Source organism: Bos javanicus, chromosome 15 (assembly GCF_032452875.1).
Source record: "Bos javanicus breed banteng chromosome 15, ARS-OSU_banteng_1.0, whole genome shotgun sequence".
NCBI lineage: Eukaryota > Metazoa > Chordata > Mammalia > Artiodactyla > Bovidae > Bos > Bos javanicus.
Genome location: NC_083882.1, coordinates 40637449 through 40661421, shown reverse-complemented (window position 1 = coordinate 40661421; position 23973 = coordinate 40637449). Strand labels below are relative to the sequence as shown.

Below are 23973 nucleotides of genomic sequence, written 5' to 3'. Positions count from 1 at the left end.
GCGTTGAATTTGTGCACATTTTGGAGACTGACTTCACACTGATAATTCACACCTCAAAAAAAGAACAAAAAAAATTTGTCAGGTGATGAATTCTTCTTTTTTCTCTATTTGGTTTGAAAAATGTGGTCACTTGGCAAGGGCCTTTGGAAGAAAGACTTCATAAGACATGGTTGGGCTTCGAGCTTCCGGAGCCGGGACTGCTCTGCGGTCTTCCTGGGCTCCTGGGTACGGTGTGTGTAGAGCGAGCAGGTGTTGTTGAGAAATCCTTTTCAAGTTCACTTTTCCATGACTTCTGTGCCTCCTCCCTAGCATTCTTCTCTATTCTCCAGACTAATTACTAGGGTTGCATTTCCTGAGGGCTGAACTCACCTGTCCAGGCACAGAGGCTCACCTGGGAAATGACTTTAATGGTGTGCTAGGCAAAGACTTGGTGGAAAATATACTTTAACTGTCCCATCTCAGCTTAAGGTAGATTAAAGGGAGATGATCGCCCTTACCATCTATGTGAACATGCCCCAGTTTCTGCTGCAGTTTGGCTTGGGCTCCCTCTGGGTGGTGGGAGTTGTCCCTGGGCAGTGGGCGGGAGTGATGCTAAATAAGCACACCCAAGCCCACCATGTGAGAGGCACCTTCATCCGGTTCTCACAGATGTTTGTGACCGGCTCAAGGGAGTGCTGGAGGACTCAGAAGTCCACATTCTTTCGACTGCACCACATGGGCTTCTAGGCACTCAGGACCTGAGGGCTCAGGGTTGTTGAAACCAGGGAAATGACTAGCCTATCCATCCCAATCTCGAGTCTTATTACAGGGAAGGATGTGGATTCTCACCATAGGGTATATATGTGTGGGGAGAGGTGCTTAGGTGAGGGGCGGTCAGCCGTATTTCTGGGCGGGTCAAGTGACTTTTCCAGGGTATAGAGAGCCTAATGAAAGGGAAGATAGAAAATGCCAGAAATAGTTGTTTGGAAGTCAGCCTAAAATAGTGTTGGTGACAAGAGGGACGTTAATGCCCATGTGATCAACCTTCTTACTGGGAGAGGGTTCTTTCTAACCCAGGCTAAATTTGACATACCCACTATACTATGGTTTACCTACTGGATTCGTTGATACTTCCTGCCTAATAGATATAGCCTTGATTCTCAGCGTCTTCACATGCTTAGGTTTATTTCTCACTTATGTGAGGTCCAAATGTTCTTGGTGTAGAGGGCTTTCCTCCCAGTGGGCATCAGGGGGCCTAGCTCCTCCTCCTGTGGCCTTGCCATCTTGCGCATGTGATTTCCAAGGCTGCTGCACCCTGACAGAGGTGGAAAGAGCCCGGAGGATCGCCATGAGAGGTTCTCATGGGTTGGTCCTAGAAGCTGTGTGCATCACTTCTGCTCACCTTCCATCACCTTGAACTGGTCATGTGGGCTCACACAGCTGCAAGGAAGGGCCCAGGAGGAAGGAGAAATATATCTGGTGATCAGCTGGCCTATCTCTGCCACACCCACCCAGGGTAGAAAGTCACTCCTCAGCTGACATTTTATTGTATTCATCACTGTTATCCGAAACTGCATCGAGATCTCATTACGAGAGATCCTGGCATTTGGAGTTTGATGAAAGAGGGGAGTATCATGAACCAAAGTCTAGACCAGAGACTGTGTCCCTGATACGGTGTGTGAGGCAGAACTTGGATCCCTCCATGCATTTTGTGTGGGAACAGTATGGGATGGTGGTCATGGATGTGGGCTCTGAACTCGGGCTATAGGACTTCAAGGCATAGCTTCTGTACTTCTGGCTATGTGACTTTGCCAAGTTGCAAACTTTTCTACTTCTTTGAAAAGTAGGGATAATAAATAGTGTCTCATGATGCCTTGACTTCTTACAATGATTAACTTCTTTAATACATAGAAAGCTTTACCATATTGCCTAAAACTTTATAGATGATCATTAAATGTCAACAATTATTATGTTCCCAAGGATTGAACATTGTTCATTCATTTTGCACATACTGTATAGGAAGGGTCTTGTGCTGGGAACTGGGAGTAGGGAAGTGAAAAATTAAGTTCAGCACAGAAAGACTTACTGTGACTGCTCCAAGTACAGGTGCTGTGGAAGGGATCCATTCCATTTGGGGAAGGGGTCAGGGTTAGGGAGCTGGGGAGTATCTAGAGGAAAAGAGCCTTGAAGAAAGATTAGGAGTTAGTGGGGTAGGGATTAGTTCACATCCGTGTGCTTTGCTTAAGAACAGTAAGGATGGTATATGGTATGTCAGACATACTGTTTTTTTCAAATTGGCAAGCTTCTTTGCCTTGCAGCAAGATTCTGCTAACATGACAAGGATTCATACCCAGTGTCCCTGAAATTGATGTTAGTCAATGAAAAATGTGTAAAGCTCTGACTTTGAGAGACAGAAGTCTCATCTAGTTGCATAGCCATTGTCTCCCCTCATTTGGGCCCGATGGCATGTCCACCAGATCTGAACTGATCTACATGGGCCCTCAGGGAGTCTTTAGGGAATCTGTGTGCTGCAGGGAAGAATGCTCCCTGCTTTCAAGGAACGAAGTCTGCTGACTGTTCTGTCCAGGTCCTGTTAGAACACAGGAGTGTTCTCCCCAGGCAAGGGATGGTGGGCTCTGGGAGCTAAGACCAGGGAGCCCTCACCCAGCCTTCTCTGAGATGTTGATGCCGATTTTACAGGTGCTGAAGGGGCAGGGGGTGACAGTGGTGATGGTGTCCCCAGGGAAGGCAGAATAAGAGATAAATTTTGGAATTTGGCAGGGCTGAACTTCCAAAGGCTTCCTGGAGTCAAATGAGGTTTGGAAGGAAGACTGAAAGCTGTCTACATGACTTACAAAAACAACAACAACAAGAAATTATGCCACTGAGCCAAATAGAAAACAACAGGATTCTTTCACTGTTTATTACATTTTAACTCAAAAATATTTTTTAAAAAAGGTTCGTTGTTAATTAGGCCACAGATTCTGTACTCTGGCCTTGGGCAGCTCCTACTAGAAGGTGGTGATAGTTGTTTGTTTTTTAATGGATTTTATTTTTTTATTGTGGGAGAATATACATGACAAAATTTGCCACTGTGGCCATTTTTAAATGTTAGAATTCCGTGGCTTCACATGGTTGTACAATGATCACCACCTTCTACCTCTAGAACTTTTTCATCATCTCAAATTGAAGCTCTGTCCCCATTAAACCATAACTCCCGTTTCCCTCTTTCCCCAGCCCCCGGTAACCACCCTTCTACTTTCTGCGTTTATGAATTTGCATATCCTAGGTACCTCCCACCATTAGTTTTGAGAAAGGCTAGACTCCTGAAATGGAGAAGGCAATAGCACCCTACTCCAGTACTCTTGCCTGGAAAATCCCATGGCTGGCAGAGCCTGATAGGCTGCAGTCCATGGGGTTGCTAAGAGTCAGACACGACTGAGTGACTTCCCTTTTGCTTTTCACTTTCATGCATTGGAGAAGGAAATGGCAACCCACTCCAGTGTTCTTGCCTGGAGAATCTCAGGGACCGGGGAGCCTGGTGGGCTTCGTCTATGGGGTCACACAGAGTCGGACACGACTGAAGCGACTTAGCAGCAGCAGGTACCTCCCACCATTAGTTTTGAGAAAGGATGGGCACCCCACTCCAGTACTCCTGCCTGGAAAATCCCATGGACGGAGGAGCCTGGTGGGCTGCAGTCCATGGGGTCGCTGAGGGTCGGACATGACTGAGCGACTTCACTTTCACTTTTCACTTTCATGCATTGGAGAAGGAAATGGCAACCCACTCCAGTGTTCTTGTCTGGAGAATCCCAGGGAAGGGGAGCCTGGTGGGCTGTCGTCTATGGGGTCGCACAGAGTAGGACATGACTGAAGTGACTTAGCAGCAGCAGCAGACTCCTGAAATGGAGAAAGCAATGGCACCCCACTCCAGTACTCTTGCCTGGAAAATCCCATGGATGGAGGAGCCTGGTAGGCTGCCATCTATGGGGTCGCACAGAGTTGGACACGACTGAAGTGACTTACCAGCAGCAGTAGCAGCAGAAGACTCCTGAAAACTGGAATTTGCACTTCACAGTCCTCCCAGGCAGCCAGTGTGTGATGAAGGTGACTCAGAGCATATGCAGAACAGGCTGCTGAGTTTTTGTTGGTGAAATAGACTTGCTGTATGTGGTGAGATGTGTGTTGTTTTGTCAGCTCCTGGACTGCAACCTAGGGCTTCTCAGGTGGCACTAATGGTAAAGAACCCACCTGCTAATGCAGGAGACCTAACAAACACTGGTTCGATCCCTCGGTCGAGAAGTTCTCCTGGAGAAGGAAATGGCAACCCACTCCAGTATTCTTACCTGGAGAATCCCATGGATAAAGGAGCCTGGTGGACTACAGTCCATAGGGTCACAAAGAGTCGGATACGACTGAGTGACTGAGCACATGGACTGTAAGCAGGGAAGCAGGTGTCTGTCTTGCGGGGTGTGGCTGGTCAGGGGTCTGTGGACACAGCTGAGACTGTCAGAGGTACTGTTTTCCCCCTACCCCAGCATGGCTCTTTGGAAGGGCCTGCCTCACTGGACTTGAAGGTCTGTGATCCAGAGAGCAGAAGTGTGAGAGGAATGCAACCTAGGGGACCTTGTCCCTCACCTGTTGCAATATAAGCCCCTTCATTAAATTAGCAGTGTCAGGACTTCTTACAGGAAGGCTCTTTGTTTTCTGGAGAAAAACGGCACTGCTAGTATGACTGGAGTTGGATTGGCCAGAGGAAGGGAAGATACATGAGATGAAGATAGTCTAGCCAGGGAGAGAAGACTCCAGGACTTGGGATGCATATATAGGAGGGAGTTATAAAAGCTGTATGTGCTTCCAGTGGGGAATCTGGGAAATACAGAAAAGTATAGAGCTACAAATAAATCAACCGAAATACCATCACACACACACACACACACACACACACACACACAACATGGCCAGGGATCATGTTTGCCTTGATTCCTTTCTCCTCTGGATATTACTCTAAGGAGTTGGAATCGTTGAGCACCTTAATCTGTATCCTGCTCTTTTCACCATGATTTAGGGCATAAGCATTTTCCCCAAGGATTAAATGTCTTCATAAATATTAGTTTTAAAGGACTGCCTAATACGTTATTGTTTGGTTGCACCATAACTTAAGAAGCCACACCCCGTGTGACATTTGCAGGCTCTCGGAGCCTGAAAGAACTTCAGAGACTACAGAACTCACCCTGTTTAATTTATACAGCGACTTCAGAAAAGGCAGGTTGTATTATTAACATTTCCATCATCATGGCTCATGTCAGTTGGTGACTAAGAGCGTGGATTTGGAAGTGAGGTAGAACTGAGCTCCTTTACAGCATGCCCATTCAGTACTTGGCATATGAAGGGGGTTGCTTGCCCCTCGGAATCTCCTTCTCTTTTGTCAAACAGGGATGGATAAATGAAATCACGGATGTAAAAGATCTGGAACAGGGTCTGGCACCGGGTGAGCAGCTGAGCAGTGCAGTTGTTGCGTTCTGATGAGGCTCAGTCTCCTCATGCCCAGGCCCAAGTTTTGCCTGCCTCAAAGGCTTTGCTTCTCCTAGAGGTTCATACAGATGGGCTTAGCAGTACAAGCAGAGATGGGGGGCACTGGCCAGAAATCATTATGGAAAAATTTTTAAATTTGTATGTGTTTGTGTGCACCCATGTGTACATACACACATATACACAATACACATACATGCATATATAAACATTTATGCACATACTAATATATATGCATATATTAGCATGAACACATGCGTATACATACAGTAACCACACATGGCAAACTTATACTTGCCTTGCAGGAAAGTGAGATGATCAAGTTCTGGAATCACCACCTACCCTCAAAGTCCTTGCTTCTTGTAGAGTAGATACAGAGGGAGAGCAAGAGAGTCACCATACCCTCTAGACTTCCTGGCACTTTGACTGGTCAGCATATAGCTCTCTGACTCATGGGGGTGGGGTTGGGGGGGTTGACCTAGGTCATCCTGGGATCTGTTAGTGTGAGTGATTCCACGAGGAAATGGACTGAGGTGAGGAAATGGGAATGTGTGAGGTCATTTCAAGCCAGAGCAGTGGAGTCAACTCACTATTAAAAGACAGTGAGGAGAGGGCTGGGGATGCATGGGCAAGACCACATGGCCTTGGACTCTCAGAAGAGGAGCAGCACAGAAGACCAGGGCCTCCGATGGGCCTGGAGTCTCTTTCCTGAGCTCCCCACCTGGGCCAGTGTAGACAGAGGGCAGTGTCCAGGCCCTGCTGCAGGCTAGGCACTTGGGTGGGCTTTCAAGTACCTCTCTTGGATGTGTTTTCATCAGCCTTTCCAGTAGGGGCTCTAGAGCGCATGTGTAAGAAGACTGCACATGTGGGTTCAACCTGCATGGAAAGGGCTTTGACTTCCTGTGGGTGATCTCAAGGGCTAAGACCAATCGCGGGGAGAAGCCGTTGGAGAGACAGCATCAATCTTGCTGGAGAGGGACCAAGAGAAATCATCTCACTGAGGCTGTCTTCCTGTCAGCGGAGACAAGGGTGGGCAGACTGCCCCAGGAAGCGGTGCGTGCTCAACCTGGGGAGGTGACGGAGGGAAGGATGGGAACCCCTGGCTGGAAGGAAATTACAAGGGGGCCCTTTCGGCCCCTTCCCAACCTTGGGAGTTGCCCCAGGGTTAGGTTCAAGTTAGTGTCTCATGCCCTGGTAGATGGAAAGCCGGGCCTCCCTGGGCCAGGTGAGAAGATGACATCTGCAGACATCACCTGTAAGGCAGGTGTTCTGCCTGTGCTGGGCTCTGCAGAGATGCAGTGTGTGAGGATTTCCCACTGCTTTGGCCCTGGCTGCCTCCTGCCTCATCTCAGATGTCGGATCCAAGTAACCATGCCTGAGGGTCTTCTGTGTGTGAGGTGCAGACCTGAGGGCTTTAAGTCTTTCCAGCAGCTCCGCAAGTGGATGGGGTGAAGACCTCCCCATCTTTCACTGCTGAGGAAACTGGACCCTGCCCTCATGGCCCCTTGGGGTGGTTAACCTGAGAGATGGTGAGTTTGAATAGGGGTTTGGCAGTGGAAATGACAAGAGGGTTTGGTTTTTAGATTGCATTTGCCTTGAAATGTGTCTGTGAGCCTTGAGGGTGGGGTTGAGGGCTGCCATTTCCTCATTCTGCTTTGAGAGAGGGTTTTGCTCATTGTCTCTTCCAGCTTTCCTTCAGTTTTTCTAGAACTCCCTCTTATATTTATTTATTTGGCTGGGCCATGTCTTAGTTACACCATGAGGGTTCTTTAGTTGTGACATGTGAACTCTTAGTTACAGCATGTGGAATCGAGTTCCCTGACCAGGGATCGAACTTGCGCGCCTGTATTGGAAACGTGGAGTCTTAGCCACTGGACCACCAGTGAGGTCCCATCTTTTATACACTGCCTGGTCACACTCTTTGATGCCATTTCGCAGGTGATGAGACCAAGGAACAACAGAGGTGTGGGAGTCCCACACGTGAGTATACTGGTAACTCTTGGGCCAGGAGCTCATCTCTTATTTTGAGGACTACTCAGGGCCTCTACATAAACCTTGAACTGGTCTCCCAGATGTTATGGGCCCAAGAGCCCATTACCAGTGCTGGCAGTCTGAGACTCTGAGCTGTAATTTGTAACAGCCAGAGGCAGGGAGAGGGAATTGCTTTGTGACTCATGAAGTCACATAGGCCGAACCACAAATAAGGGACTCGTTGGCAAAGACCAAATTGCTTCAAGGCTATTCTTAGAAACTAAAGCATCATGTCTTGTTTCTTCCCAGAAAATGCAGAAACCTTTCATATTTCTGAGTAGTTCATTTATTTATATTTCATACCAAACTCCCAAAAGGCAACAACTGGGTAGTGATTGACAAGGAAGGCTAACAAGGGCTATTACCCAGGATCCTCTGGCTTAACTAATCCTGACTTTCTTCTCTGGCGGAAAGAGAAGGGTATCCAGCAAAATACTACACTCCAGTTTCTGGAAACTCAGACTCAAACTTATGGGAGTCCTTCTAAATCAGCCTTTCTAGTTCATTCACAAAACTACTTTGTACCATTGATGTTTTCAGCTCATCATCCAAACTTCTTCATGTGAGGTTCCCCACATTTCATATGGGAACTTAAAACTCAGAAGTGGAGTTAGTTGTCCAAGGCTACACAGCTAGGAAGTGGATTTGAAACCAGATCTTCTGTATTGAAAGCCCATGGCCTCTAATTGTAAAATGTATATAATTGTTTGACTTGGGATGCTAGTGCTGCTGCTGCTAAGTCGCTTCAGTAGTGTCCGACTCTGTGCGACCCCATAGACGGCAGCCCAGGCTCTCCCGTCCCTGGGATTCTCCAGGCAAAAACACTGGAGTGGGTTGCTATTTCCTTCTCCAATGCATGAAAGTGAAAAGCGAAAGTGAAGTCGCTCAGTTGTGTCCGACTCTTCGCAACCCCATGGACTGCAGCCTACCAGGCTCCTCCGTCCATGGGATTTTCCAAGCAAGAGTACTGGAGTGGGGTGCCACTGCCCTCTCCGAAGCTAGTACTAGTGGTCCTCAATTATATTCTCTTCAGTTTGGTCTGACGGTGTTTGAGCCATTTGATGAAGAGTAGTGAGTGGTGGTTGTCAGGGAGTCACAGGTGCTAAATATACCACACGATTGAGTTTATTCCTTACCACCCTATGACTCGAGTATCAGTGTCCCCATTGAGCAGATGAGAAAGCAGGCTGAGAGGCTAGATAACCTTCCAAGGATCCCGTGGCTAGTGAGCGCCTGAGACCAGACCCACAACCGGGTTTGCCAGACTCCATAGATCCAGATGGTCTTCTGTGAGGAGACTTACTCCTAGGGGCTGTCAGTCATTCCTAAGGTCTCTGACTTAAACTAGAAAATGATTTTAAAGGCTGAGACCAGACTCTTTAGATGCAGGGCGGCAGGGCTGAGGCTGGCACGGGCTGCGGGGGCACAGCCCCAGGCAGGGCTTATCTCCTCCTGTCCAGTCATCTCCCTCCACCTCCTCGTATCTCCCTCCAGATAGGAGCTAGTTCCTACAGCTCTCACGCCCACCCACAGCCCTCAACACCACTCTCGCTCTTTCCCTTGGAGCTGTAAAATTAAGTTGTTCATTTTTCTTTCGGGGGAGGAGAGGAGGCAGCTGGATTGGGCGGAGGCAGTTTCTTCCAGTTTATAAATTATTCTCTGGGAGTTGGGTCTAGCTTGATAACTCAAAACAGTTCACCATTTTAGACAGGGAGGAGCTGGTGACTTGGAGAACTGATTTTCAAAGCTTTTTTTTCAAACCGGGGCATTCCGCAGATTCAGATCAGCCACAGGCGATGGCTTCAGCATACATCTTCACGTCTACCCAGTGCCTCCTTGGGCCAGGCTCTGCCATCACTCCTGTATCTCCCCCTCCACAGCAGCTCTGCAGGCTCTCATACAAAAGAAACAGCGGGGGCTCAGAGTTTATGTGGCTTGTATGAGGCCAGGTGGGCAGCGAGGGGCCAAGCTGAGCTTTGGACATGGCTTTAGGAGCCCCAAAGCCTGTGGTTTCCTCTGTGCCACCTGCCCATCCCATACTACAGGATTCTGGTGGAATTCAAGTAGCTTTGCAGTTGTCAATTAGCTACTCCTGCCCTTCTTCAATCCCTGGCATGGAAGCAATTCCAAAGATAAAGACTGAGGATGTTAATATGCTCTGAAAAGCAGATAAGTCTTGTTCTCTGTTTATGCTCTCTGGGTGGTGAGTCCTGCACAGGGGAAAGGTTGGAACACAGGAGGAGGCAAAGTTTATGTGAGTGATACCAATGTGAGCCCTGCAGACACTAAAGGCTCTGACTGATCCATGTGGGAGGGAATCCATGTCTTCTCAGTCCCGGGTAGAGCACAAAGCCAGCTTTCGAAGTTGGTTGAATTTGTTGAGTTGAGGGAACCAGAGGACAGAGGCCTGGCTGCAGAGTAGAGTTTGGCTGGGTCTGAAGCAGGGAATGTACTATTCTCCCTTCTGCTGAGTCTGGCGCCGCCGGGCCTGTTGGAAGCTCTTGGAGAAAGAGGGATGGGAAGGAGGTGTCCTATGCTGTAGCCCAAGCCACTTCACCCATCAGGATCTGGGTGTCTGGAGAGCTTGTCTGCCCCCAGCGAGTGGCCCCTCACAGGTGGCACGCAGCCAGGCTGTGCATAACATACATGTGTGTGCTTTCCTTCCCCTGCTCTGCCAGTTTCTTCCCTCATTGTGCCTGGGCAGTGCTCACCTGCCTCCTTCTCCAGTCCACCCCTGACATCTCATTTTCCCAACGACTCATCTCACCCCGCTGCTCTGTCTCCTATACCCACTGGAGAAGCCAGGTCCCCTCTACAGTCTGCCCCAGACACCTTGTCACGAGTCCTGAATTCCCAATGCCTTGAACTTGCTGTCATTCTGCAGCCATGCTGGCTCTTTCCAGATCCGTGCCTTTGTATGGTCCATTCCCAAGTTGTCTAGCAAAATCCACCTCATTCCTGAAATCACAGCGTTTAGGCATTTTCCTGCTGTGGCTCCTCTGGGCTTCTCCAGGCTCTGTTGAACATCTCCTTCTCTGGGCTTCCATGTGCTGTGTTCAGTTTTATGAGCACTGGCCTGTTGTCTTATAATCAACTATGTACGGGGCTGCCTTCCTCGCTAGGCCCTGTCTCTGTACCCTCCTCTAGCATCTAGGGTGATGTGTGGCCCTTGCTAAGGCACCAGTAGTTATTGCTTAATGAATGAGTAAAGGATTAAGGAAGAAGATAAACACCATCCTCTGCTTTTAGTTTTATAAGGCCAGCCCGCAGGCCATGCGCACCCACAATGGCGTTTCCGTCTGGAGAGTGGGAAGCTACCCAGCCCGAGGGCTTTGTCTCTGTTTGCTGACCTCCTCCTGCCAGGCTTCTGTCTGGGGGAGCTTGGTATGCTCTGTCCTCTGTTTACAGGCTCCCTCAAGCCCTCCTGACACCGGGGCCAGCCCCAGCTCCTCCATGCTTGTTTTCTTGCACCGGCTTCGGATTCTGGAAAAATAGCTAGTGCTTTGGAAAATCAGTCTAATTTATTTTTGTTCCTTTGAAACTTAAATGACTTTCCTAAGAAAATGCTTGAGGTTAGAGTGGTGCAGAGAAGAAAGGATGATGGCCAAAACCCCGGCAAGCTATTTTTGTGATGTGAATGAGCCTCCATCACATTTTTCTTTCCTTTAGCACTTGTTCCAAATAGTTCCCAGCTTGGGCTTACAAAGCACAGGCTTGTTTTGTGCATCAGGAGGAGACCCACATGTCTCTCTGTCTTTCTGTATGTCTCACTGAAGCAGATGCTGTCCTTCCAGCAGATTTGAGAAGTTGCCATTTGTTGTCTGTATAAAGAGAAGATCCGCCCTCTGATAACTAATGAAGGAAAATGTAAAAGAGTGATCTCTAAAGATAGGTGGGATGGTGGTCATGAAATCTAGAGAACTTTACTTTTGGGGAACTGTGCCTTCATGTCATGTGGTTAGGTTACATTAATATTAGTCAATCAGTTTATGGTACCAAGAATTATAGGTTTTCAGCAGTGTGAAATCTGGGTTTCTGGGTTTGTTTGTTTTCCTTTTGCTAGTTCCTACTTCCAGAACCATCTGGCTTATGGCAAGATTGACCAGATAATATTGACATCAGCCAGGGTATGTCTTTGGCAATCTGTAGTTCTTTGCAGCCAGCCAGGGGAGTGGAGTGTTGGGGAGAGAGATTGCCAGCAAGGCAGCATTTCCAGGTTAGATGGTATGATTATACCTCTCCTGTAGAGTATGTATGGTTGGCATTATGTTTACTATGTTAGTATCTTAAAGGAATTGTATTTTTACCTCTCTGCACCCTCTCCCCAGCCTACCCTCGTCCACGGAGCTCACCTCTGCCTCCATCTACCTTTGCAGGTGTGACATTTCTCCAGGCACTTCATGGTGTTCTCCTCCATCCTCTCCACATCGCTGCTCTGGGTGGCTCCTGAAATATGGGGGAGAATGAGGATGAGAAGCAGACCCAGGCCGGGCAGTTATTCGAGAACTTTGTCCAAGCTTCCACATGCAAAGGTACCCTTCAGGCCTTCAACATCCTCACCCGACAACTGGACCTAGACCCTCTGGACCACAGAAACTTTTATTCCAAGCTCAAGTCCAAAGTGACCACCTGGAAGGCCAAGGCCCTGTGGTACAAACTTGACAAGCGTGGGTCCCACAAAGAGTATAAGCGAGGAAGGTCTTGTATGAACACCAAGGTAAGGGAACCCCTGCAGAGATGCTTCTTAGCCTGTGGGGCATGTGGGCTGGATTGTTGGAAGGTTAGGGAGCTGTTGCCATTTTGGCATTGTAAGGTTCTTAGCGGGTGTGGTTGTGTTTTATTGTTTGACTCAGCTGAAGGTTGCCTTTGTCTGTATATGCACAGCGTATCTTGGTTGGGGGCTTCTATCCTATCGTAGTGGTCTCAGCAATTCTTCTTATGTGCTTTCCGAGGCACAGAAAATAAAGGTGTCAACTTGAAAAATATTCCTAACCTAAAGGCTGAGAGCTATGCTTTATTTGGTAGGGACTTTTAGGATTTTTCAGGAGACAGCATCTCAAGTAGGAGAGAATTGCTCCAACGAGGTGAGGAGAGGATCCGGGTTATATGGAAGTTTTGCAACAAAGAGCAGATAGTCTGAACATCAAGATTATTGCTAAATAAATCCAGATACCCCAAGTTAAGGAAATCAGTGCTTCTCTGTGCATGGGAAGATGCAAGAGTCTGGGCTTACAGAAATCATTCCTTTCATAGGCACCTCAGCTCTCTGGGGCCAGTGTCCTGTTTTTATATCCTGAGTTCCTCAGGGCTCACTGTAGGGAGTGGCTGCAGTCCTGTAGCTGCTAGATGGCAGGTATTCTGCTCCTTTCTGAGTGCCCTTAAGGCTCACCAGCTGGCATTGGAGGGCTGCAGTTGAGGATGACTTGTCACATCCTTGTTTATTGATACGGCAGGAAATATTCCACTCATCAAAGGCATGCTTGATGTTATCCTGTTTCTGCTATTACTACTACCACTACTTCTAGGAGCCATTATTTACCAAGTAGCTTCTCTGGGCCAGGCCCGTTCTGTATGAGGTCTCATTGAATAGTACGGTAGTCCTTCGGGTCACTTGAGAGATATGGAACCTGCAAAGTCAGTCTCACTTAAGGCCACACAACAAAAAGGCAACCTCAATCTCTCTGATTTTAGGGCTTATGCTCTGAAGTCCCTGCAGAGACATAATTAGAGTTGTGCTCCTCTGGGAATAAACATTTGAGAAAGATCCCCTGACTTTAATTGGCTAAGAAATAGGTCTTTGGTATTTATTACTGTTTCCTCCCTCTCTTTCTCTTCCTCTTCACATCTCTGCATTCTCCACCACCCTGTCCCCTTCCTCTGCTCAGGATCACATGTAGGTGACATTGCTCGGAAAGCTGTGCATCGCCCATCCCCAAATGGGCAGCCAGAAGTCAAGACTTCCCTGGGGGCAGTCAGCCCTGGGCACTGGTCCAGGCTGTATGTTTAGGTTAAAAGCAAGCGTGCTGTATTTAGACCTCACAGGAGGTAGCTCAGCCAGAGCCCTTGGAATTCTAGTTGGTGCCAATCCTAGACAAGAGGATTGAACTCTCCATAGAGATCAGAACTGTTGTGTTTTTGTTTTGGTGATGCGGAGCTGTTGAGTCCACCGTGGGATACAGCCACTTTCCTTTGCCCTGGGGAAGACAGCTGCCAAGCTCCTCTGAGCCTGGGACACACAGACTGTGCGGGGTATAGGAGAGCATTTTGTCAGGCGAAGCAGGAGTCATTTTGGCCCAGAGCATACTAGCCATCCAGGAAGGGCTTGACCATAACCTGCTAAGCTCCAGCCTGACCCAAGGAGAGGAAAGCTTTAAAGAAAGAAGAGGGGGGGCCAGTATCCTAAGTGCTACCCCTGCCCAGCACCTGCTTTCTAGCTGTTGTAGCTTCATGGTTCATGGCTCACTGGGCAGCTCTTCAGAGTTCTAGGAGTGGGAAGCTTTTAACTTACAAAGCATCACCCTTTTCAGTAACCGTATATAGTGGTTTCCTTTTTCAAAGGTCCTATGGAAGTTAGGTAGCTAGAGTGCAATATGTTTTCTCAAGGAAGATTTTCAGAGCTCTTATTGTATCAGAAAATGCATCACCCCATACACCCAACAGTTCCTAGCTAATGGGGACTCTCTCGGGGATCTGAGGACAGATCTTCAGAGGGAGTCAGCCAGCAGAGGGATGGAATGAAGGGATGACCACCAGGAAGGTGTCCTTCCAAAAATCACTGGCTGGTTGCCTAGCTTGCCTGGCCAGCCCCTGTTTTACAAGCTTTGATGGCTTGAAGTGGAGGAGTCTATACATCTCGTGGTTGGCAGGTCATCAGTGATGTATAAGATATTAAAACAAAGGGGAAGGACTCATGTCTTTCCTTAGTGATGCTGAGTAAGAGTGGTTCTTGTGCAGGAATTTTTACACCTTTCTCAGGAGGAGGAACAAAGACATCAAATGTGGTGGCCCATCTCATAAAAGCTACTTGTTTCCTGAATTGTAGAAGACCTATTGGAAAATGTACTCAGTGTACAGAAAAAAGAATTCAAACAAAATATTGCCATTCTTCAGTTTTGTTTGTGAAATTTGAAATTACTAAAATTTAAAATCAATTACTGGACTGTGGAAATAAAGAAAAATGGTTGTGACTATTAGGCGAATTTATTCGCACATTTCAGAAACTCAAACTAACCTGAACAAAACAGGGAGATGATTAACTCACATGAGCAGGAAGGTCCAGACACTCAAAGTGTCTGGACACTTTCCTACCCTCTCTTCTTCCATCTAAATATCTCTTAGATATTTTGCTCTGTCTTGGCTCCATTCTTCCCTCCTGCAAACATGTTTTCTCCATGTTGCTAGCCTTTTATTCATATCTTGATAGCTCTGGGACTCAAAAGACCTTTGTCTTCCTGCTCAATATGGAAAATAAAATCTCAGGCAAGGATATCAGTTAGCTCACTTTTGGGCCAGTTGTTGAGGCCAAAACCAAGGGAGCTGACCGCTGTCTTTGGCAGCTCTTTTAAGCATCACAGGATTCACATGAGGGGAGGAACAGGTCCTCAGGGATGGGGATGGGAGATAGACAAATACTAGGTGTCCCCTACATGACAAGCAACTGCTTGTTTGCATCCTAGGTATGGCCCAGGCCTCTTCATGTTGGATTCATGTGGGTAATGGCAATGATAGGTAATGTTCACTCGAAGAGCCTGGGTCTCCTGGTTGTGAGTCAAGCAGAACACAGAACATGGTCTTCCCTCTCTTCCAACATGAACAGACACTGTCTTGCTCACACATCTCACTTAGGTTTATCCCTTGGTATAGTAGCTGATGCTGAGCATTAACAAAATAATGAGTGATGGGCATTAGCATGCTTGTGGTCATCATTAATGCTAAGCCATGTATCACAGATGTGTCAGGTACCAGGCATATAGCCAAGCTCCTGCTTAGTCACAGGTAGAGTGGGAATGAATGAACTGCAGCCAGAACTCCCACCTTTGCCCTGATGTGGATGTATCTCAGCACCATATGGGGTGGATCTAGGCCTCAGTGATTCACAAGCATTAATCAGCCCCTACCAGGTGCTGTAAGCTCTTCATGCCAGCAGGAGTTTGTGTGTGTGTGTGTGTGTCCGTGTGTGTGTGTGTGCATGTGTGTGTGTGCACATGCATGCACTAGTGGTGATGGCAGGGGAAGACTGGTGACCAGGGTCTGTCTGGAGAAGACGACCTCTGGTTCATATGCCGGGGATAGGGAGGAGGACCTGCAAGGTCCATAGAGCAGTAGTTTAGGTGCCAGTTGCATAATCTAACTTGGGGTTATTGTTCATTATTGATTATTACTTATGAGGGTTTAGCCAAGCACTTAATAATTCTTTCCCTGGGTGTGATCTGTTTGGATAAGAAATAAGTGAACCAAGGAGCAGGCCAAAGAAACTCTTTCAGGGCTGATTTTGGCTGTGAGTTAGGGTAGTACCCAGATCAAATGCCACATCTGATTGTGCTGTTCCTGGGGAAGACAGCCCCCAAGAAAGTAAAATACATAATTTGGCCTGGGAGTTACTATTGCCACAAAGTCATTGAGTCTGGTCATTTATTTTATATATACTTTTAATGCTAGAAGGAAGTTGAAAGAATGTTGTATACAATCTCTGCATTTGACAGATGACAAACCTGGAGGCCCAGGAAGCTGAAGCTGTCTGGTTGAAGCTAGTGGGTGGCGTTGCCAGGGTTTGGATTCTATCTGTTGGATTGCTCGTATAGTGTTTTGTTTATTCATTCATTAGGTATTTCCTGTATCCTACACCTTAGTACGTGTTTGACAGAGGAGATTGTTTGAAACAGTAGTAAGAAATGGTTCTCACTTGAGCTTTCTATAGAGGGGATAGAAATGTCACCATTTCGGTATTTACTCACTTATTTAATCATTTTTGAGGTAAATGATTATTAAGCAGCTGCTATGTGCCAGGTACTTATCTAGGCACCAGTCAGTCACTTAAGAGCTCTTTGTCTTTGGGCAACTTACCTAATTCCTTATTCTCAATAGCAGCCTCTGTAAGATGAGGACAATGATGCTTCTTCCTTCATGGAATTTTTGTGAATATTGAATAAAGTAATCTTTGAAAAGTGTTTAGAACTCTGCCTAGTACTTGGTAAATGATCAGCTAGTGTTTAGCCATTAATATTATTATTAATATCCTAAGTGATATGAGAGAGTTGTGTACACTGTACTGCAGGACTATAGAAGAGCAAGTGATTGGAGTAGTCTGGGAATGCTTCCTGGAAGAAGAGAAATGATTTGGGGTTTGACAGATGAGTAGGAGTTTGCCTGGCTTTATTGAAGGAAGAGCGCAAGGGAACATAAGGCAGAGAAACATATTCTGGGAAGAGTGGGTTGCTCATGTAATGGGAATGAAGATGTGCATGGGGAGAGGAAAGAGGAAGGGGAGAGCGTGAGAGCAGGATGGATGAATGGCAGGAGACCAGAAGGCCTCCTGGGGCCAGGCTCAGAGGATTTGGAGGATCACTGAGGATGTGTCCCTGATCCCAATCCAGGGTTCCTGCTCCCACCTTCCAGGGGGTGGCTTGGTAATCACAGGTAACCAGTTCAGACCAGAAGGCATTTGTACATCACTGCCATAAAAACACGTTTGCAGGAAATGACTCACAGGCTCCTGTCACCAGCAGCCACAGGGCCAGCCTATATAATGAAAACTTGGATTATCCTGTGAGAAGGAAATGTCTGTATTTTGGGTCACACCATGCCTTCTGCTCTTGAACATGACCTTTGCCCATCTTTGTGTCTGCACTGACTCCCCGGTAGTGGGTAACCCCTGCCTGAGTAATGCTTGCAGCCCAGCTCATTACAGCGTGGTTCCCTAGCTGCCTGAGCAGAGCACAGTAGGAGCAGGGAAGTGGGGAAGGAGAGGTGAAGCTCGGAGGGAAGGCTGCTATCTCGCAGCCTAGATAAGCCTATCTGACATTCCCCACTTCTGAAATCACCCACCAGGGCCCTCAAAGCCTGGCTCCGCTGCACCGCTCTGCCTAATACAGGCAGTTGCAGGCATAACCGACAGAGTAGAGGATGGCCCCTGCACTGTGACCTTCTGTGCTGTGTGTACAGTGCTTAGTCGCTCAGTCATGTCTGACTCTTTGCGACACCATGGATGGTAGCCTCCCAGGCTCCTCTGTCCATGGGATTCTCCAGGCAAGAATACTGGAGTGGGTTACCATGCCCTCTTCCAGGGGATCTTCCCAACCCAGGGATCGAACCCAGGTCTCCCGTATTGCAGGCGTATTCTTCACTGTCTGAGCCACCAGGAAAGTGCTAGTTGAACAGAAAGCTTCCATAAACTCTGTATCTGTCCACTTACCTGCCAATGGACTATGGCACTGCCCAAGTAGGCACGTCCACAAGCCTAGACTGCCAATCGAGTTCTGTGAATCACTACACTTGTCACCATGAAGTGTGACACGCACAAAGTGCACCTCACGAAGTGTGTGGAGTTTGCCTGAGTGCGTGCATTGAACATGCTATGTGAGACTGAGGAAGTCAATTATCCCAACAATATTAAACTGAGATGAAAAAATTCTTTTTTGGCTGTCTTCATAGGAAGTGGTTAGTCTGGGTTCACTGTGGTTCATTTTACAAATACATTTATAATTAAAGAGTTCTTTGTCTATTTAAGAACCATCTAATTCGTTTTCTTTAACTAAAAAAGAAATGCAGGACTTCCCTGGTGGTCCAGTGGTTAAGAATCCTCCTGCCAGTGCAGGGGCCACAGGTTCGATCCTTGGTCCAGGAGGATGTCACAGAGCAACTAAGCGTGTGCACCTGAACTACCGAGTCCATGAGTATCTCGTCCTGTTGCATGCTCTGCAACAAGAGAAGCCATCGTGATAAGCCCAGGCGCCACAACCAGAGAGTACCCCCCACTTGCTGCAACTAGAGAAAGCCTGCTTGCAGCAGCAAAGACTGAGTGCAGACAAAAGTTAATTACATTTTAAAAAAATACATGCTCATGAAAAAAAAATTAATGTAAGCAGGACAAGACAAGAAAATATACCGGGAAAGGAAATGCCTTTGCCCAGGCCCCCAGGTCTTCTCCCTAGAGGCAACCAGTATGCCATTTCCCATGCGCCCTTCCTCAAAGTCTCCATCTGTGTGTGTTCGCGTGCATCGCCCTTCTTCTTATTTAATGGGAAGTTTTTTTTTTTTAACATATTTGTTGTGTACCTTTTTTTTCACTCAAAAAAAAACACATATCTTGGAGATTGTTTTACATCAGTACATGGGGACTCTAACCCTTTTATTACTTTCATGGCTTTTTATGGCTTCCCATTTTATGGCTCCAGCACAGTTTACTTAACTGCTTAGGTTGTTTCCAGCCTATTGCCATCTTAAACAGTGCAGTACACTTCCTCATATGGACTTTGTATGCACATGAAAGTTTGTCTGTGGGATACACTGTGAGAATTTCAGAGTCCTAGGGTGTGTGCATTGCATTGACAATGTTATAGGCATTGTCAAGTTCTCGTCCATGGAGGTTCTTGCAGTAGACACTCCCAATAGCGCAGGAGAGTGATAAGAAGGGCCCTGATTGAAAAGGGAGCCACAGTGGGATGTTGCCTACTTGGATTTCTTCGGCTTGGTTGAGTGGGTATTGTGATGGACACCCTCTGAATCCTGGAGTCTGGGCTGGGTGGTCTTGAATGGGACCACTGCCACCCCCGTAACAATCACAATGATTTCATTACTGTTACATCCAGCATTTGCATAGTGCTTCACAGTTTCATACACATGACTTCATTAAGAAATTCGCTTTGTAAAAGGTGACTGTTCTTTCAAAGAGGAATGAATACAAGAATATGCTTTCCTCTTCAGAATTTCATCACATATTGGGAGATTTTACAGCCTTGATCCATGGAGGGTCTGTACTCTTTGTGCTGAGCAGCGGCACCCTCCTGGCCTAGCTAACTTCTTCTCTTTATGATTCAGTTTAAGCTAGTATCACCTCCAGGGAGCCTGCCCTGACCTCCTTTCTCCATTTCCTTTCTCTTATTTCATCCCCAGTTGAGTTTGGTGCTTCCACAGGCTCCCAACTCTGGCCCTATCACTATCTTGCTGATCAGTGTCCCTCACTGACTGCTTTTTGGCTTCTCACCACTGTGGGCTCCCTGAGGACAGGAACCAAGACTGGCTCCTCTTTGGGTCTAAAGCACAGCATAGGGCTTGACACAGGGAGGGTGCTCAGGGACTAAATGAATGAACTGTGTAGCTCAAGAGGCTTCTTTCTGCAGTAGTACAAATAGCATACTGGGGGCTCCCCAATGACTCAGCAGGTAACGAATCCTCCTGCAATGCAGGAGACATGGGAGACTCAGGTTCGATCCCTGGGTTGGAAAGATCCCCTGGAGGAGGAAATGGCAACCCACTCCAGTATTCTTGCCTGAAAAATCCCATGGACAGAGGAGCCTGGTGAGCTACAGTCCATGGAGTCTCAAAGAGTTGGACACGACTGAGCACTCATACACAAATAGCATGCTATTAACATACAGTTCTCTCTGTAGAGCTGTACTGGGTGAGTCCCAGTATATTTCCAAGCCCTGATTGTGGGTTTACAGAAGCCAGGACTGGCCAATCCCTTATTTTCTTATTCAAACATCTGTCCAGATTTGCATCTGAGCACCCTCTCCCAGGGGTGTGTGATGAGGACCATAGCCTTGTCGGTACCTTGACTAGCATCTGGCTGTTCATGGAGCTTTCAAGGATGGGGAAATTAGCCAGCAGGCTTGTTAGACTGAAGGGCTGGGTCTCTTTTTTTCTTGGCGAAAAAAGAAAAACCTCTCACAGTTCCTGGCCCACCCAGGGTTGCACAAGGCCTTAGGGAATCTCTGGCCAGGATTATCCAAATTAATGTGTATCACTGGGCAAGGTAAGAGGAAGCCATGAAGCAGTTTCATGCTCTGTTTCCCAGACTGAAAGGTGTCCCCTGGCTTCCCTCCTTCCTGCTCACTGGAGGCACTTGCTCAGCTTTGCTTTTCTTCATAATAAAAAATATCTTGGAGATAAATATATTCCATGGCAAGGGATTTGTCCACTTAAGTGTGAATATATCTGTCTAACTCTTATCAACTAGATGGGGTGCCAGGCTGAATTCAGCCTTCCTGCCTTAGGGCAGGTCCAGGGCAATTCATACTCCCTCTGAATCAGAAATAATTGCACTCAACTGCAGACTCAGCTGCAGTGACTTTAAATAAATAGGAGCTTATTTTTTAACCAGCTGTCAGGAGAAAGATAGTGACTGAAAATTCAATGGCTATATTCTCTGTGATTCTCTGAGCCAGTGCTGTCCAATAGAAATATAATGAGCTACATATGTGATTAAAAATGTTCTAGTACCCACATTTTAAAGAGTATGAAGAAATGGTGAAGTTTATTTTAATAATATATTTCACTTAATATATCCACTATATTATTATTTCAGCATGTAATCAATATAAAACTTTATTGCTGAGATATTTTTAAAATTCTTTTTTTGGTATTAAGTCTCTGAAATCCTGTGTGTTTTACAGCTCCGCTCAATTCAGACTAGCCACAGCTGAAATGCTCAATAGCCTATGTGACTAATGGCTGTTGAACTGGATGGTGCAGCTCTAGGCTTTTCCTCATACTTGTCACCTTGTAGTTGCAAGGTAGCTGCTGCTGTATATCCAGCCATCATGTCTGCTTTTGAGGCAGGAAGAAGGTAGAAGGGACTGCTGTGGCTGCATACACTGCTTTATCACATAGACAAAAGTGTTTCCAGAAACCCTTCTATTAATAAAATGTAAGTTCCATGGGGGCAGGAGTTTTTGTCTGCATAGTTTCTGCTGATTTTCCAGCACCTACAATAGTAAGTAATGAATAGTACATATTTGTCACAGACTGAGTTCTGCAAAAGCAGATGCTTAGAAGGTATTCGGAGTGCAAGACGTTCATTAGTAATCAATACCTGTGAAAGGAATGCGGGAGAGAAGCAGGATTGGGCAGAAGTCGAACTGTACAAGAGAACACATGCCTGCGGGTTCAGGCAGCTGAATCTTTTCTTACTTGGCCTTTCAGCCAGTGAGTTTTGCAGGAGACAGGATTGGGAGGCCACGAATATCAACTGATATAGGAGGTCAGCCATGAGCTACCAGCCCTCTCTATGACATGCTCAACACGTACACCAATACGAATAGTGTGTTTTAGAACATGTGTAGTTATAGACTTGTATACTTAAGGGTTGGAAAGCAGAGACATTACTCTGCTGACAAAGGTCTGTATAGTCAAAGCTATGGTCTTCCCAGTGTTCACGTACGACTGTGAGAGCTGGACCATAAAGAAGGCAGAATGCCAAAGAACTGATGCCTCGAACTGTGGTGCTGGAGAGACTACTAAAAATCCCTTGGACAGCAAGGAGATCAAACCAGTCAGTCTTAAGGGAGATCAACCCTGTATAATCCCTGGAAGGACTGATGCTGAAGCTAAAGCTCCAGTATTTTGGTCATATGATGCTAACAGACAACTCATTGGAAAACTCCCTGGTGCTGGGAAAGATTGAGGGCAGAAGGAGAAGAGGGCATCAGAGGATGCGATGGCTGTATAGCATCACCAATGCAATGAATATGAACTTGGGCAAACTCCAGGAGATGTTGAGGGACAGGGAGGCCTGGCGCACTGCAGTCCATGAGGTCTCAAGAGTCGGACATGACTGGGTGACTGAACAACAACAATAATACTTAAGGGGAGTAAGTTATAAATTTAATAGTATATACATGAATAGCATATAGTATATACAGTACATATATAGTATATACATGAATATATTATATATTAAATTATATTACATAAAAAACTATTTACCTTAAACTTTTATGCAGTATCTTGGGAAGAAAACCCAACTGTGTTCTAACTACAGAGCCTTCAACAGTACAGAACACGTTTCACTGCCACCTGGCATACCCTGCACCCCCTCCTATGCATCACAGCCTTAAGAGATATAAATACAGGGTAGCAAACTTCACCAGCAGTTTGTCCATGGGGGTTCAGCAGTGAGAGGACTTTATTCTCAGACCTTTCTCCAGGGAGAACTGTCTAAATTTGAGGAACATACGTGGAAAAATTCTCTATGTCCAAATCTATAGAAGTCCAGGAAAGTTTCTTCGCCCCTTCTAGTTAGCAAGCCAGTGGTTACCATATAGCTGTGCATTGTTCTCTCTGCCATAAAGCATTCTCTTCCGTTTCCTCCTTCTCTCTCATTCTCTGTTTCCATCTCTGTCTCTGTTTCTGTCTTTGATTCCTCATGTTTACCTTTTTGACTGTGGTAAAAGATGTACAACATAAAATTTGTCATTTTGATCATTTTAAATATGTGAATCTGTGGCATTATATTCTCAATGTTATACAACCATCGCCATTTTCTACTTCCAAAATTTTTCACTGCCCCAGATAGAATCTCTGAACTCTTCAGCAATAACTTTCTACTACCCGCTTCCCCTTAGCCCTTGGTAACCTCTAATCTACTTTCTGTCTCTATACATTTTCCTATTCTTGGTATTTATGTAAGTAGAATCATGTAATATTTGTCTTTTTGTATCTGGCTTATTTCACTTAGCATAATATTTTCAAGGTTCAGCCAAGTGGTACCAAGTATCAGAACTTTAATCCTTCTTTTTCCAACTTTAGTAATATCTTTTATTTAATCCAACTTATAAAAATATTCTAAAATGTCTCTATAAAAGTTATTAATAGGATATTTTAGATTTTTGTACTATGACCTTGAACTCTGGTGTATATTTACTTTACTAACATATCTCAGTTTGGATGCTAAATTTTAATCAGAAGTACTTAATCCATATTTAGATTTCATAATATTTACAGTTAAAAAAGTAGATTTACGTGTCCGAGTTATTTCAATCGTACTTTGTTTTCCAGTAACTGAATTGAGTTTGGGTTTATTTTTTAACTGTGGTAAAATACATGATGTTAATTTTACTATTTTAATCATTTCTCAGTTTACAGCATTTACGTAGTCAAGCAGCCAGTACACCATTCATCTCTCAAATATTTTTCATCATCTCAGACTAAAACTCTACATATTAAATAATAATTTCCATCTCTCCTCTCTCCCCAACCCCTGGCACTTCCATTCTACTTTCTGTCTCCTCAATTTGGCTACTCTGGGTGCCTTATATAAATGGAATCATACATATTTGTCCTTTTCTGACTGACGGAGACGGTGATGGCACCCCACTCCAGTACTCTTGCCTGGAAAATCTCATGGATGGAGGAGCCTGGTAGGCTGTAGTCCATGGGATCGCTGAGAGTCGGACATGATTGAGCGACTGCACTTTCACTTTTCACTTTCGT

General features: G+C 46.1%; 1 protein-coding gene across 10 annotated transcripts in view; it reads left to right on the top strand.

Moving 5' to 3' along the window:
• Positions 1–23973, top strand: part of MICAL2 (microtubule associated monooxygenase, calponin and LIM domain containing 2) — a 240721-nt gene that overhangs the window by 41070 nt on the left and 175678 nt on the right. For all 10 annotated transcript variants that reach the window (XM_061440774.1, XM_061440773.1, XM_061440772.1 and 7 more), the window contains exon 3: positions 11919–12259. In XM_061440774.1, the coding sequence (XP_061296758.1) occupies positions 11996–12259 (264 nt within the window). In that variant the 5' untranslated portion in view covers positions 11919–11995. The remainder of the gene's footprint in view (positions 1–11918; positions 12260–23973) is intronic.